The sequence below is a fragment of the Drosophila montana genome, unplaced genomic scaffold (assembly GCF_035044405.1).
Source record: "Drosophila montana isolate Dmon_TW-CO22-7 unplaced genomic scaffold, ASM3504440v1 contig_402_1, whole genome shotgun sequence".
Taxonomy (NCBI): Eukaryota; Metazoa; Arthropoda; class Insecta; order Diptera; family Drosophilidae; genus Drosophila; species Drosophila montana.
The window spans coordinates 1226872-1241212 of NW_026998739.1; the positions used below are offsets into that span (position 1 = coordinate 1226872).

General features: G+C 35.3%; 2 protein-coding genes across 2 annotated transcripts; one reads left to right on the forward strand and one right to left on the reverse strand.

Annotated features, from left to right (window-relative positions):
- The first annotated feature begins 405 nt into the window (after positions 1 to 405).
- Positions 406 to 1260, forward strand: LOC135439067 (uncharacterized). The gene is made up of 3 exons (XM_064697693.1): positions 406 to 536; positions 600 to 785; positions 846 to 1260. Exons 1-3 carry the CDS (start codon positions 479 to 481, stop codon positions 1070 to 1072), a joined length of 471 nt encoding a protein of 156 aa, XP_064553763.1. The 5' UTR covers positions 406 to 478; the 3' UTR covers positions 1073 to 1260.
- A 2314-nt stretch (positions 1261 to 3574) lies between these two features.
- LOC135439076 (uncharacterized) lies at positions 3575 to 4596 on the reverse strand. Its single transcript, XM_064697703.1, has 3 exons — positions 4485 to 4596; positions 4239 to 4421; positions 3575 to 4170 (listed from the first exon to the last, which is right to left on the reverse strand). The coding sequence occupies exons 1-3, from the start codon at positions 4540 to 4542 to the stop codon at positions 3950 to 3952; spliced, it is 462 nt and encodes a 153-aa protein (XP_064553773.1). The 5' UTR covers positions 4543 to 4596; the 3' UTR covers positions 3575 to 3949.
- Between the last annotated feature and the right edge of the window lie 9745 nt (positions 4597 to 14341).

A 14341-nucleotide genomic window follows, 5' to 3' on the forward strand; every position in this document is an offset into this window, starting at 1 on the left:
TTTTTTATATTTGCGACATGCTTATTTTTATACTTTTGTTTTACCAGCCTACAACTATATCTATTACTTTATATAATAGAAAGGATATTTACCCTTGCAATTCAAGATATCTCAATGTGTTTGAAATCAATTTTACTCACAATGAATTTGAATTTACATTTTTATAACATTGTATAATTGGAAACTCTGAAAGTTCTTAACTACTAATTAATAGCTGAATATTATTGACTCTTTATAAATATCTCATATTAGTTGCTTGTTTTAACGTACCCATGTAGAGTATTTTATAGCTGGGGATGTTGTGACACTTTTTTATTTGACTTGGCTAATCGATTAAGCAAATAAAACATCTTATCTTTATTATGTTGTTAAATGTGCCACATTTATGTGGGTAAAGTACCTACAAAATACACCTGATAATAGTTCGAACTGCTTAGTTGGTTAGTGCCTCAATAAGCTGCAAGTAGTGTTAAACATAATGTGGAAGAAGCTGATTTTTGGTCTAGTGCTAGCAGCCTTTGCAAGCCTGCAGTTTGGTGAGAGTTAAACATGATCTGTGCTCGAATCACGGAATTCACTAATCACATAAAACCCATCAGTTAACAGCCTGACCTGCTACAGCTGCGTCTCACCCGACGACTGTCGCAATCCCAGCACCCAAGTCTGCAGCAATACTACAGCCGACGCCACCAGCCGCTGGTTGAACACCATCCACAGTAATGTGCCCACCGTAAATGGGAGCAATAGCTTCAAGTGCATGAACCTCACATATTACTTTCAATCAAGTATGTTATAACTTGCAAAGGTGTCTTTTGGGCTGCTTCTACTTCTTATTTGATTTACAGACTTAAGCAAGACTCATGAATATCTGGGCTGCTATCATCCCGCAGTTCCGGTGTGTGCTCTGACCTTAAATGCAACTCAGGGCAGTACCTGGAGCAAGGGCTGCAGCTACTGTGATTGGGACAGATGCAATCGCAATCCGGCGGCCACTTTTAGCAAAAGCACCTATACCATTATGGCTTCAGCTATTACTCTGATTCTGGCCAAATTGGCCGTAGAGAAGCTGTAGAAATTTCACAATGCATATATTTAGTAATGGAACCCATAATATTTTTAATATAATATTGTGATTTTCAAATAACTGTTTGATCAAGAAGGAACGGGGTAGAGAGCAGTCTACTTGACCTATCTCCTTAGGAGAAGAACATAATATTGTGTAAATAAATAAAGGCCAAACAGTCGACATATTCAAATACATATGCTCATTGTCAATTCAATTAATTTTCCGGCTTTATATTTATCTGCAAAACTCACTTTGAAAAGAGCTAAAGATTGGATGTAGAAATTGGTGTACACATTTAATAGAAACATCTTTCGATATTTATTGAAGGTTGTATCAAAAGCACAAGATTCTGAAGTTCTTTCTGCTTAATAATTGTTCTTATCAGAGATTAGTTTTGTATTATGATTTATTATTATTATTATAATTGAGTATTTACCATTATTAGATAACTTTAAGTATTTTTCTTATTTGATTACTTTTACTCATGATGGGTAAAGCCCTTATAATTTTCTTTTTTGTAAATTATTTCGTTTGTCTAAAGGGCTTCGAGTAAAATCAGTTTAATATCTTTTGTTTCATTCATTTAGCTCAACTTCATTTGGTAGTGTGTTCAATATTCCGCTAGAATGTCCAGCCCTTTTTATCTTTGATTAGTCAACCCACTGCAAAGTACTGATAGCGTTCTTTTTATTGGCCGTATAAATTAAGCCTATCTCCAATATATAGTTTGTATAATTGTTAAAAAAGTTCTGGTGGTATCAAGATCGATTAGTTAAAAATTGCTATTCAAATGCGGATGAAGCTCATTTATTGTCTAATGATTACGGCTTATATGGACTTATAGTTTTGATAAGAACACATTTCACGTTGAATTGAAAATTAAATGAATCACGTTAAACCAGTTAAACAGTCTGATCTGGCTACAAAATCCAGCAGCCTCTGGTTGATCGCCGTTTAGATGTGCGATCGTTAAGGAGACTTAAAAGTGCATGATTCTTCCATATTACTTTACTGTGTTTTTTGGATGATAAAATAATTCGGGTTTTAAACTTCAGCAAAACTTCAGAATTTGTGTGCTGCTTCATGCCAGAATCCTTGTGTAGTCTGTACCTGAACGCAAAGAACCGCAGTAGTTGGGCCGAGAGTTGCCACAATTACGATTAGGAAGAAATGAAAGAATATAATTTTTTTGCAGGATAATCTTTCCCATAATGGGTTCAGCTATGGCCCTGCACAACAATAAATTGTTGTTATTATAAAATACACTTTCATGATTCTTGTAAAGCATTGAAATAAATGGGTGAGAACACAATTGGTTAATCAGCTGGAAGTGCCCGTATTTTGAATTATCTTAAAATATATCGGTAATTTTCTGATCTTAAATCTGCGATTGTAAGCTCTAGAAGATACACTATACTCTGAACCCATTGAAATTCGGTAGAAAGGCTATATTGGCTTTGTGGGTATCAGGGTATCGGTCGGGAGCTCCCGACTAGAGTAGTAGTTTCTTTATTTACTGAAATCCAATACTTCCCTAGTCTCAATGGTAACAATACTCCTAGTCGAGAAAGCTCGGCTAGGGGATACGTTGAACGATCTATTACCGACGCCAAATGCAGCTCATGCTATGCACTCGCTTGCCCGAGCTTTCTAATTTATGTTACCTATTTAATGAGCAAAGGCATAAGAGATTTGCTCAATAACCCGGATACCGTTAACGATTTTGATCGATTTCTTGAAAACGGGGCAAGTTATCGACCTGCGTTCATAATGTCATGTCTCTAGCCCTATAGGTGCTGCGATCGACGCGTTTATATATGCGGACAAATGACCGGACAGGCAGACAGATATGGCTATATTGACTCGGTGATTGATGCTGATCAAGAATATATATGTTTTATGGGATCGGAGATGCTTCCATTTGCCTGCTACATACGCTTCCACAAAACTATTATACCCTCTTTAGCCATTGTCAATGGGTTCAGGGCATAAAAATAAACATATTTAACAGTGATAAGCCTGCAATTGCAGTGTAAACATTTCCAACATATTTCCCAGAAGTTCTGTTCTGTTATATTTATGAAATGCTATCTTCTATTCAACCAGCTCTATTACATAGACATTTGAATAAATAGACAAAGCACAAAGTGGCAAACTATATAAAAGTAGATTATCCCCAGACTTCAATTAGTTGTAGCTGAAATCTCAGATGCACAACATGCTTAAGCGATTTATTCTGTTTCTATTGATTGTGCTTCAAGGAGTTTGTTTGCTTGAATGCTTAAGTGAGTAAGGGAGTTAAATTCTACAAATTGTTTTGATATGCATAATTTGTATGTTTTTAGCAATAAGTATCAAGCGGATCAAAAAAATGAAAGTTCGATTATTAAATCTACTTGAGTCTCTTCGACATGAATAATTGTAATAGAGCAATTTCTCATAAAATATTTAATATGTACATAATTAGTTTTATTCAAATATACTTGATTTAATGTCGTTTAACCCGTGTTTTCAACTTAATTGAATATTAATTTACTTTTTTTTTGCTACTGCTACTTTTTTTATTTGCTACTGTTAAGCAATAAATTTTCTTTATCTCTTAGAGGTAGCTATTAAATTGCAAAGCATTTAAAAGGAACCCCCTAATCAAAATATTGATAACCAGCTTACTCACTATTGTGAAATCAATTAACCGAAGAGAGTTTTATTCGATTTCGATTCTTTTGGGTCCGCAGCCGCATAATCTTATCGAACAGTCGACTAAAATATTGAACACTTGATAAGCCAGTTGTGAGATGGTCAGGCAATTTCTATACAATATTGATAAATGGAGTAATAGGCTATAGTATATTAGACTATGTACTGCTAATTATATCCACAATTTTAAGCATAGATCTTGGCCAGCATTAGAGACATCACTGTGGCCGCAATTGTGTAGACACTGCTGCTCAGCTTGCCAGCTGGATTCTTGTTGCACTTGTTGCCAGAGCAGATGGAGCACATATTCTTATGCCAGCTATAGGTATATTGTGGCTTAAGAGCCAAAGTACAGGCGCTCACATCTGGATGAACACATCCATGTAGCTGATGAACCACTGAGTTATCTGCATTGATAAATACAATATGAAATAGAAATTCTGCTGCATAAACTCTGGCATTCACATATACTCACTATTCGCATAGGTATACTTAAGAGCTAGACAATCGAATCTGTAGCTACTTAGCTTGCGCACACCCTGATGATAAACTTCTAAAAAGTCGCTCGTCTCATTGGCAGCAGCATTGGAGCAAGTGGTTTTCCTTGGCTTTTTGCAATCAGCTGCGTTAGTGCAGGTGTAACACGTCAAGGAGTTGGCTTTATTGGATAGCTTCCATTAGTTAGTCCCAGAAACATATCTTCATGAATCAATTTACTCACCCAACTGCACACAGGTGAGAGCAATCACTACACTTATAATCAACGTTTTCATATACATTCTGTAGACTTGTGAACCTCTCTTGGGCTCTTTATGTTTGCAACTGAACTGACTTTGCCTATACTGAGTGGTTTTATGCCAGGCATTAGTTAATAACATGGGTTGGCTTATCAAGAAGCTTATCTTAACGGAATGCGAGATTCAAGGTATAGCACAAAGTCGTATTTTGCATCTATCTCGACTTGCAAATACACTTGCTTAATAATTTTTGCGGCTACCTATGTATATTGAATAATATTCCATTCAAAAAAACGCAGCTTAAGTCAGCTAATGGATCTATTAGTATTATATGTTTTATATATATAATTTTTTTATTTGTATATTTTATATTTATTGTCAAGAATCAGCTATCAATTTTGGCTATAACACGATATGTATAGTGTGTGTATAGAGGCTACGCCTTATCATATGGACAAAGTTTAATTGATAAGTGTTTTTACTTCTGAAGCAGGGTAAGGTGTTGTCGTCTTTTCGGCCGGGTGATGGGACAAGTTTGCGAGCGAGGTTTGTCCAGTCTGCTCAAATGTGATTTCAGTCGATCGCTATATCGGCTAGTATGACGGTTGATTTGGAGCTCAACAATTTCCTGTTTCACATCACGGTGAAGTGACGTACCGCGCACGTATAATAAAGAATAATACAGCGAGAAAATAAGGTTATCTTCGTCATGCCGAAGATTTTATACCCTTGTAGACGTTTGCAGACTGTAGGAATAGTGCAGCTCGAAAAAGCTGAGTTTAATGAAAATCATTTGGGAAATAGAATATTTCGTCATATAAGAACCTACTTTTCGACCGATCGTTCCTATGGCAATTATATGTGGTCCGATGTTGCAAAATTTTTGCATAAATATAAGGAGCGTAGTGAGCTAGCCGAGTTTGATCAAGATGTCCCTTGGCATCGATATGGTATAGTTTTCCGATCCGAGCAGTTCTGAGGTATGTACTGCCTGCAACAGAAAGACGGACCTATGTCTATATAAACGCGGCTGTTGATACTGATCAAAAATATATATTTCATTGGGTCAGATATGTGTCCTGTGCCATGCGTCATGACAAAATTATAATACCCCCAAAAGGGTATAAAAACAATACTGAATGGGCACGCAATATCTGGCATGTTGGTATAATTTATACATTACAAGACTACTATTATTGAAATAATAGTAATTGTTATTTAAATAATTTGAGGAACGTTTTAAATTTATTTATGATTTTAAATAACTTGTTAACAAATATGTATTATTTTCTCTCCAGAATATTATTTTATTATAGTCACCGACACTATGATAGTTGATATAGTACTATATTATAATAGTTTATTTAGTAGGTATTAAAAGCATTTTATTAATGTTGATTTTGGACTCTTAGATTTAAATTAAATAAATTAAGTGGCTGGCTGACTGGTTGACTGATTGATTAATTTGTAGGATCTGAAATGTTTTCCTTAATGTTCACGCTTTTCGGAAAATCCAAATAGGGGAAGACAAATAGGGGTTAAGTTAAAGTATGAGTTTTAGTAAAATTTTTAGCTACAAGCTGATTTTTATTAAGAAATTCCACAATTTTTGAACTCCTTATACCCGGAGAATTGGGTAGAAAATGTATGTCTAGTATCAAATAAACTGACGTACGAATTTAATTGAAATTGATAAGAATTCATAATCGGTAGTTTTACTGATAGTTAATCATTTTTGACATACTCGACAGGAACTATCTTTGTATACGAAAATGTGAGGAGTATTTTACCTTTAGTAATCCATTTATATTGCTATGTGCATGGGCTTGTATTCATAGCCAAAATTAACAGTCGATCCGTATGACTATTCCACAAACGTCCAAAAATAAATATGCAATAAAAGAAAATATAAAATTTTCTTGGAAACGTGTTTTGCTTAAATAACACCAAATAGAAACTCATAGTCAGTTCTATTGATTCTGGGTTACTTATATATATAATTTAATACTAGCGGGTAAATTTTTAATTTTAGCTTTAAATTTTACGCAAACCTTTATCACCCATTTCGCGTCCGTTGAAAATTCAACTATCGCTTACACCTTTGATCTACAAATAGATTTGAATAATAATTATTGAAAATGATTTTGAGGTCGATCAGATGGTTAACACACTTGCGGCTGGAATTTCCCAAACTCCATTCACCTTCAGCCAAGCTTATACTTTTTGGGCTGTCCGTTAATCATCAATCAGTCAAGACAAACAATTGCATTTATATAGATCTTTTTTTTTTATTAGTTCAGTTCAAATGAAACAACGCTGAGGGCGTTGAGACTAATCGAAATAATAATCGATATGTTAGATTTATGACAGTTCAGCCATACAGTTGCACATTCTGTAATCATCAGCTATCCTAACGCAACCGTTTGGTGAAGAGCAGAGTTATAGCTGAGGCTATTATGGTAAAGGTGCTCTTGCTAAAAGTGCCCGCTGGATTTCGATTGCAATAGTTCCAATTACAGGTGTTGCAAAAGTTGTAGCCAAGGTAGGACGTCAATGGGAACTGATCACAGACTTTGACTTCCGGGAAAATGCAGCCACGTAGTTCAGTCAAAGTACGATTGGCTGCGAGTAAAAGCCCACTTAGAATATTTTCACCAACATCCAACAACAAAATTGCGGCTTACATATATAGGTGAGGTTGAAGCACTCGAAATTGGTGATATTATTGACATACGGCAGGTCCTGGAAAATGGTGCTCAACATCGCATTGTTTTCAAAGGCTGTTTCATTACTGCACTCTTGAGTGTTGGCGTTGCGACAGGACTCGATAGAATCACAGCTGTAACAGCTCAACGCATTACCTAATTTTGTGGATTTTTTTGAGAAAATCCTTGTAATTATAATCTAGGCTCTCACCATGCTGTGCAGCCATGAAAGCCCACAGGAATAGAGCGATTATCACTTTTTTCCACATTTTTTGTGGAGAACTTTTCGCTTAAGGAATAAAACCGAAACTGAGTTTCCAACTAACACGTCAGTCGGATTATATACGCCTGGATCTATTTCATGAGTTAATTGCAATTAGATTTATTAGTTAAACTTATTTGTTTTATTTGATTTATGTACTTGCAATTAAATCCAGTCACTATAATGGTGTAATCAATTAATGAAGGCTAACCTTGATGAAAGAGTTGTCTAAATGACCTGACTGAATAGTGGGGCTTCAGGCTCACGCCAGTGCTTCGATATAATTAGTGTAAAACGCTGTAAAACCTAAAAGGGTACAAATAATAATAATAATAAAAATAATAATAATTATAATAATAATATTCGTAATTAAGAATTAGACTAAGCAGTAGAATTCAAGTTTTAGTGACCACCTTAGAGAAACCCGATAATTTTTAATAGATTTGAGGCTCCTAAAACCAAATCTCAAAATTTTGAAATGTCTTGGTTTTGCAATTCTTGGGAGTTGGGTGGCTATATTCGCCATAACTTCCGTAAATCTCAACCGTATTATTAGTAATTATTAAGAACGACTTATTCTTTAAGATCCTATAATTTATACAGAGAAATATACCCAGTACATTATAAGGAGTTGGGTTGAAAATGTAAGAACTTTGGGTAACAATTGCAAATGCAATTAAAAGAAGTTAAATTTTGAAATAATAACAATAAATCAGATGTTTGACAACTTTAAATTGTTAAATCATTGATTTAACAGGAGTATACACATAGCTCGTTGGACACCAAATCCCATCTATGAAGGCAGTTATATAAATTCAGCAGCTTTTATGGTAAACACATAACAAAACTTAGTTTAGAGCACATTGCCATCAAAAACAAGCAAACAATTGAATCGAAAAACCAATCAGTCAACATGGTTACCTCTGAAAATACAGCCGATATGCCGCATAACGCTGTCCATGCTGTCCTTAGTGTCCCCTGACCCTGCTCCATGGCGCGTAACCCCAACACCAAAACTCACAGAAAATGCAACATTTTGTGCCAAAAAAGAAAAACAACAATACAAAAATTAATTGATGACGCACCCACACGAACAAACACACACTCTCACACGCACACACACACAAGCACACACATGGAGCGCCAACACTAATTGGCAGTAACAGCAACAACAATAACAACAACAATGGCAGTTATGTGGGTCCACGAAGTCGATTTGATAACGGCAGGGAGGAGGGAAAATCCATTGGTTATGAAACGACTGCAGCGAGTGTGGGATGAGCCTCTGTGGGTGGGGAGTATGGTATCACGGCAGGCAAATCGATGCAGACATAGACGAACGGCAATCAATCAATTAAATGCCTGACTGCAACAGCAACATCAACAGCAACAACATCAACATCAACAACAACAACAACGCCAAGAACATAATTCGAGGCTTTGCAAAAACTGTAGCCGGTTTTTGGGCGCTGGCAAAGAAGCAAACATTTTAAAGATTTATTTATGTTGCGGTTATTAAGACTGAGCTGATACGCCAGTAGATAATTCAACGCAGCACAGTTTTGATAGGAAGTCAATTAGGAAAATACCCAATGTATTTAGCTTTATTAGAGTTCTGCAACATATTCCCTAGGACAACTTTGGTTTCGTAGTAATTTTTTATTCACAATAATTATGTACAACAAGTAAGAGTAGTCTGGAGTACCTGACTAGCGGATACCCTGAACCTTTTTTTACCAACACCAAATGCAGATGAAAGATACTTGATTTGTACTATTCGACTATGCTGGAAGCTACGTGTCAAATTTTGTAACTCTAGCCATTGAAATGAGATTTGCTCAAAAAACAGAATATCGATTTTTATCGATAGGAACTATGTTCTAGCTAAATAGGATCTGAGATCGAAGCGTTAATATATAGGCACAGACGGACAGACGGACATGGCTAGATCGACATAAACATATACTTTATGGGATCGGGGATGCTTCATTCTACCTGTTACATAAATTGGAACAGAAGAGATTTTTTTATAGATTTATTTTACAAATGTTTTAGTGAATTTTAGTAGCAATAGTTAATAATAAACATAGATTGTAATTTGTATATAATTAAAATCTTTTTTTTTCAAGTATTTAGCTTTTGTGAAATATGAAAAGTATGTTCTTATATATTTTTATTAGAAATCGACAAAGAATTAATTAAATACTAAATATAGTTTAATTGTACCGGTAAGTTCAATAATCTAATCTTATAAAATATGGATATTTTTTATTTATTTAAGTTTTAAATTGTTAAGCGAAAGTGTGCATTGAAAGAGTGTCCAACAACTTTCACAGGTCAATTCATTTTCCAATGACATTTGATTATATTTTTGTAATCCCCCAAAATGTTTTGAATACAATTTGTACGTGCTTAACAGATTCTAGACTAACCGCATGTCGATTGTTTTAAAATATGCATATCATGATTTTGTGACAAGTTAACAATTAAATCAATATTTAATTTATACAATGACAAACATATTCAGCCACCAGCCCGCACCCACAGATTATCAATTAAGCGCCCATTTACCATGCAAAAGAAATACAAAAAAAAAGTTTTAAAAAATTGCGGCAGCTGTCAGGCATTCAGTGTCAAATTACATTAATAATATGAGCACGGGAAAAACCAACACGGCGAAAACTGAATAAAAATACTCGCATTGACCAACGGACACACAGAGACGACCCCAACGGGATGTCGGAACGGAGTGCGGGGGGAGGGGCGTCAACTGAATTAACCGCGAATTACAAATCAATTTAAATGCGCGTTTCGAGGCCAAAACTTTTGGCCACAATGAAAATTGAAAAGCGGCGCATTTTTCATTTTTCCAGCTGGTCCTTAGAAAAGCGCCGCACAAAAACTTTTAATTCAATTCTTGTCAGGCATGTCAATGAGATAGCTACGAGCAGCAGTTGCTCATTTTGGAGTTGGTTTGGAGTGCGAGGCTGCGGAATTCTCGGAATTGCTGAAATCAGGAGTTCTTTAATGCATGCGACATTTGTTCTACCGACGCGCTAATGGAAATTTTAGCTTATCACATTAAATGCGCTTTAAGTGCACGCGAACTTACTAACTATCTACCTATATAAACATATTTAACGCGGCATAAGCTGGAGTATCAGCATCTTTGTCTTCGCTTTTGCTTGTTTTTTTAGTTGTCTTAACATGCAAAATCACGTCTATGTATCTTAATAACTTTTCGTGCTTGTGCAAACAATGCGAACGTGAAAGTTGAATTGCTTTTCCCGGTTAACGTGTTGTGTTGTGGCTAAGTTTTGGTTGGATTTGGTTTTGTTTCAAGATTGGGGCACAGATAGAGCATTGGCTGCTCTCAATATGCATAAATTCCAGCTACAGATTGTAGTTGAAGTCCAAACTTTAGTTAGTTTAAGGTGCGTTTATAAATTGAACATTTACTTCTCGTAGCTGTACTGTGCTTTATATATTCAAAGGGAAATTTATGGGTTTTTTAACCTACAAGTTTTGGAGTACATAACTTATAAAACTAGCTGGTTCTATATGAATGTTGCGCAAAAACAATTTTTTGACCCTGACTTGGGTTTTTGTAAGTCATTTTATTGGTATGTAGTACCTTGAAACTTACTTAAAACGTAGTTTAGATAATTTTACTATCGAGTATAAAATCGTAAATGCCGAGTTTTTTATTAGTAAGGTAGTTTTTTTTTATTATTTTTTATTCGAATATTCTTTGCATTAAATACGGGTTTTTGATAATTTTTCAACCCCCTGATAGAAGCTACTTTTCACTTTAAGTAATGCACGTCAGATCATAAACTCTACGAAATTTTAAGGTTGTTTCTTGATTCATAAGTTTGGTAACTTTTATAAATTTGCAATTGCCTAAAATATTGATTATGTATCAGTGAGAAATTGTCCCAAATGTGACAGTCTGAAGCATAGCTTAGAGTTAAAGCCAAAATTTTCCTGCTTGCCATAAGTAAATTTTATAAACGACTTTTTTATGCATTTATTTGGCTAGTATTTTCGATTAATTTAATTGATCATATAAGTAAGTTAGTATTTATTTCTGTCAAAATTAAAGACATGCTTCCGCCGAACTTTATTTACTGTCTTATTTTTATCAGCTTCCAACTTTTTACAATAGTATCCCATTTTAAGCTTGTTTATAAAGAAAAATTAATAGTGGCTAGTTGCTTGTTAATGCATGTTGTGCTACCCGCTTTTTACACACAACCTTTCTCTCTCTCTCCCTCTCTCTTTCACTCAGCCACTCCTCGCACAGTTGCCCCACTTGCGGCCTGTTTACATGACATTGGTTTTCATGTGTATTTTTTTTTATCTGGCGTCAAGGTGCAAATGTGCATGAGTGCTGTGTATGTGTCCGTGTATGTGAGTGTGTGTGGCAACACTGTCCGGCTGTGGCCACGCGTTCGGGCAAACAATACCAATTACCAGCGCATATCAGCCATGCATCAGGATATGGCAGGATGTGCATGGTGAGGTCGTCTCTGTGTGTGCGCTTCCTGGCTCGCCGCCGGCCTTACATATTCAGATATACATATATATATATAAATATAAGTATGTGTATGTATGTATGCATATATGGCAAATATATATATGCACACACATATGGGTGCATGACTACCCGCCACGCCGATGCAGATGTCCCGTTTGTGTGTTTATTTTTGGCTATTTGCTCGTTTAACTGACATTCGTCGCTGGCCGCGATTCAGTTCCCGCCAACTTTCTGACCGAGCGCCGCGAACCCATTGTACCATTTTAATTGGCGTTTCAGTTATTGAAATGTTGCACTTGCAACGCTTTTAGAGCCCTGCCTAACAGGGTACTATGGGCTTGCTCACAGAGTTTGAGCATCTTCGAGAGTTAAACTATGTATATGTGGCAAATGAAGCATTAATTGTAATACGACAGTTCCAAGGATTGAAAAGTTTAAAATTGTATATTTACGCAAGTATAATTTATTATTATATTAAAATAGAACATGTTTTCAAGTAATATATTTAAGTTCGATATTGATTTTCTTACAACTAAATGCTTAAAGTTTAATTAAAACAACTAAGAATTGCTATTAACAGGAAATAATGGCAAGGAATTGCTTTTTGCTGCACATATTTTATCGTTCATTTAAGCCTATTCGTTGAAACTCTCTCCATTAAAGTGTATGCACACGTCGACCTCGAAGTCATATGCCTTTCTCCATTATTGTTGTGAGCTGCTCGGATATTAACAGTCAATAATGTCAGTTATTGGCCGACATATGCGGCAGTGATTTTTCATTGTGGCACCATTAAATTTGTCGGATTTTCCGTTTTCCATTGACCCAAAAAGAAGTGGAGAGTAAAATACCATTTATGGCTAAATGATTCATTGTCTTAAGGGCAAGATTGAAGCCGATTTGAAAAGAAGAGACAGCGACGCGGTCATTAATTTAAATAATTTTCGGAGTATGGTGAACTTTAACATTTGCGATATGGATTTAATTTAAATCTGTCGATGTAACCTGACAGCTGTTGTTGCATTTTGTTGTTTTTGTTTGTCATTTTGGTGTTAATAACAATGCCCGTTCAGCTGTTGTGCTTTCTCAAAATAACAACATAGAGCTGCCATCCCCGCCCAATTGCACAACCACGCCCCCACGCCCCGACGCCCCACGCCCACTGCGAATGTCTGGCAACGCACGTCGGCGTCTTGTAGGATTAACTCTGTGCTGCTCTCATGCATAAATTGTGCAAGTTATGCAACTGCGTCAGTGCCCACAAGGGTTGCCTCGTAACGATGGTTATGATGATGATAATAGTCGCAATGATGATGACAATTATTTTCGTGGGTTGTTTTATATGTTTGCAAATGCTATTGGAACTATTAGGTGAATCTATAAATTAATTATCTTCAAGTATATTCCTGATTCTAAGTTCATTACCTCTATGTAATAAAAAGAAAGGTCGTCACGCTATCAAAGAAGAATTTTATGATTCGACTAAAATCAATTTGTTGCTGGTACTTGTTCATTTTAAATCATATGTATAGTATGATTTAATTTAGTGTTATGATATTTGCAATGAATGTTTCTTAAACAAATGTTTTTATTGCTTGCTTAAAGGGTAAACAATGAGACTATAAATGTTGTTGGATTAAAATAAAGGCTAGAAGCCAGTTGCCAGTGGAAAAACATTTAACTATGGTTGATCTGATATTTGCATATATAAATAAAATAACCCTCGAAATGTTTAATCTATGCATATAAAATATAAATGAAACTCGCAAGCAACATTTAAAATTGGCATAAGAAATATTGTATTAAAATACAATTATTCCTTTGCTATTTTAATTTCACACATCTTTTATGAACATAATATAATAATTAAATACAATTTTTCCCTTTGCTTAGTGAAACCTTTTGCTGTATGAGAATTTCCTTTGACAAGTGCTGAAATCATTAGCAAACTCTGTCTCCCTTTTTTAACTGACCATTCAGCATGTTGTGCCCCTAATGAACTCTTTCTAATGACTTGCAAACAAGCCAAAAACTTACCAACTAACTTCTAATAGCAGCTTTTAGCCAGGCAACAGCAACAACAATTGCGACGGTCTGATAAAACTTAAAGCTATGCGAACATTTTGCTAATCCATAACTAAACCTCAAAAGTCAACTCAAGTTTAAAATATCTTTATATGTATGTGACAAATTGATAAACGTTTAAGGCAAGTACTGCAAAAATACTGTGGCAAGTGTTGTGGTTCGGCTTACAACATTTATTTACGATTAGTTTGCGGCTAAAAGACTTTCATAGATTTTTCCAAGCTGACTGCGGTTTTCATTTTATTGAAT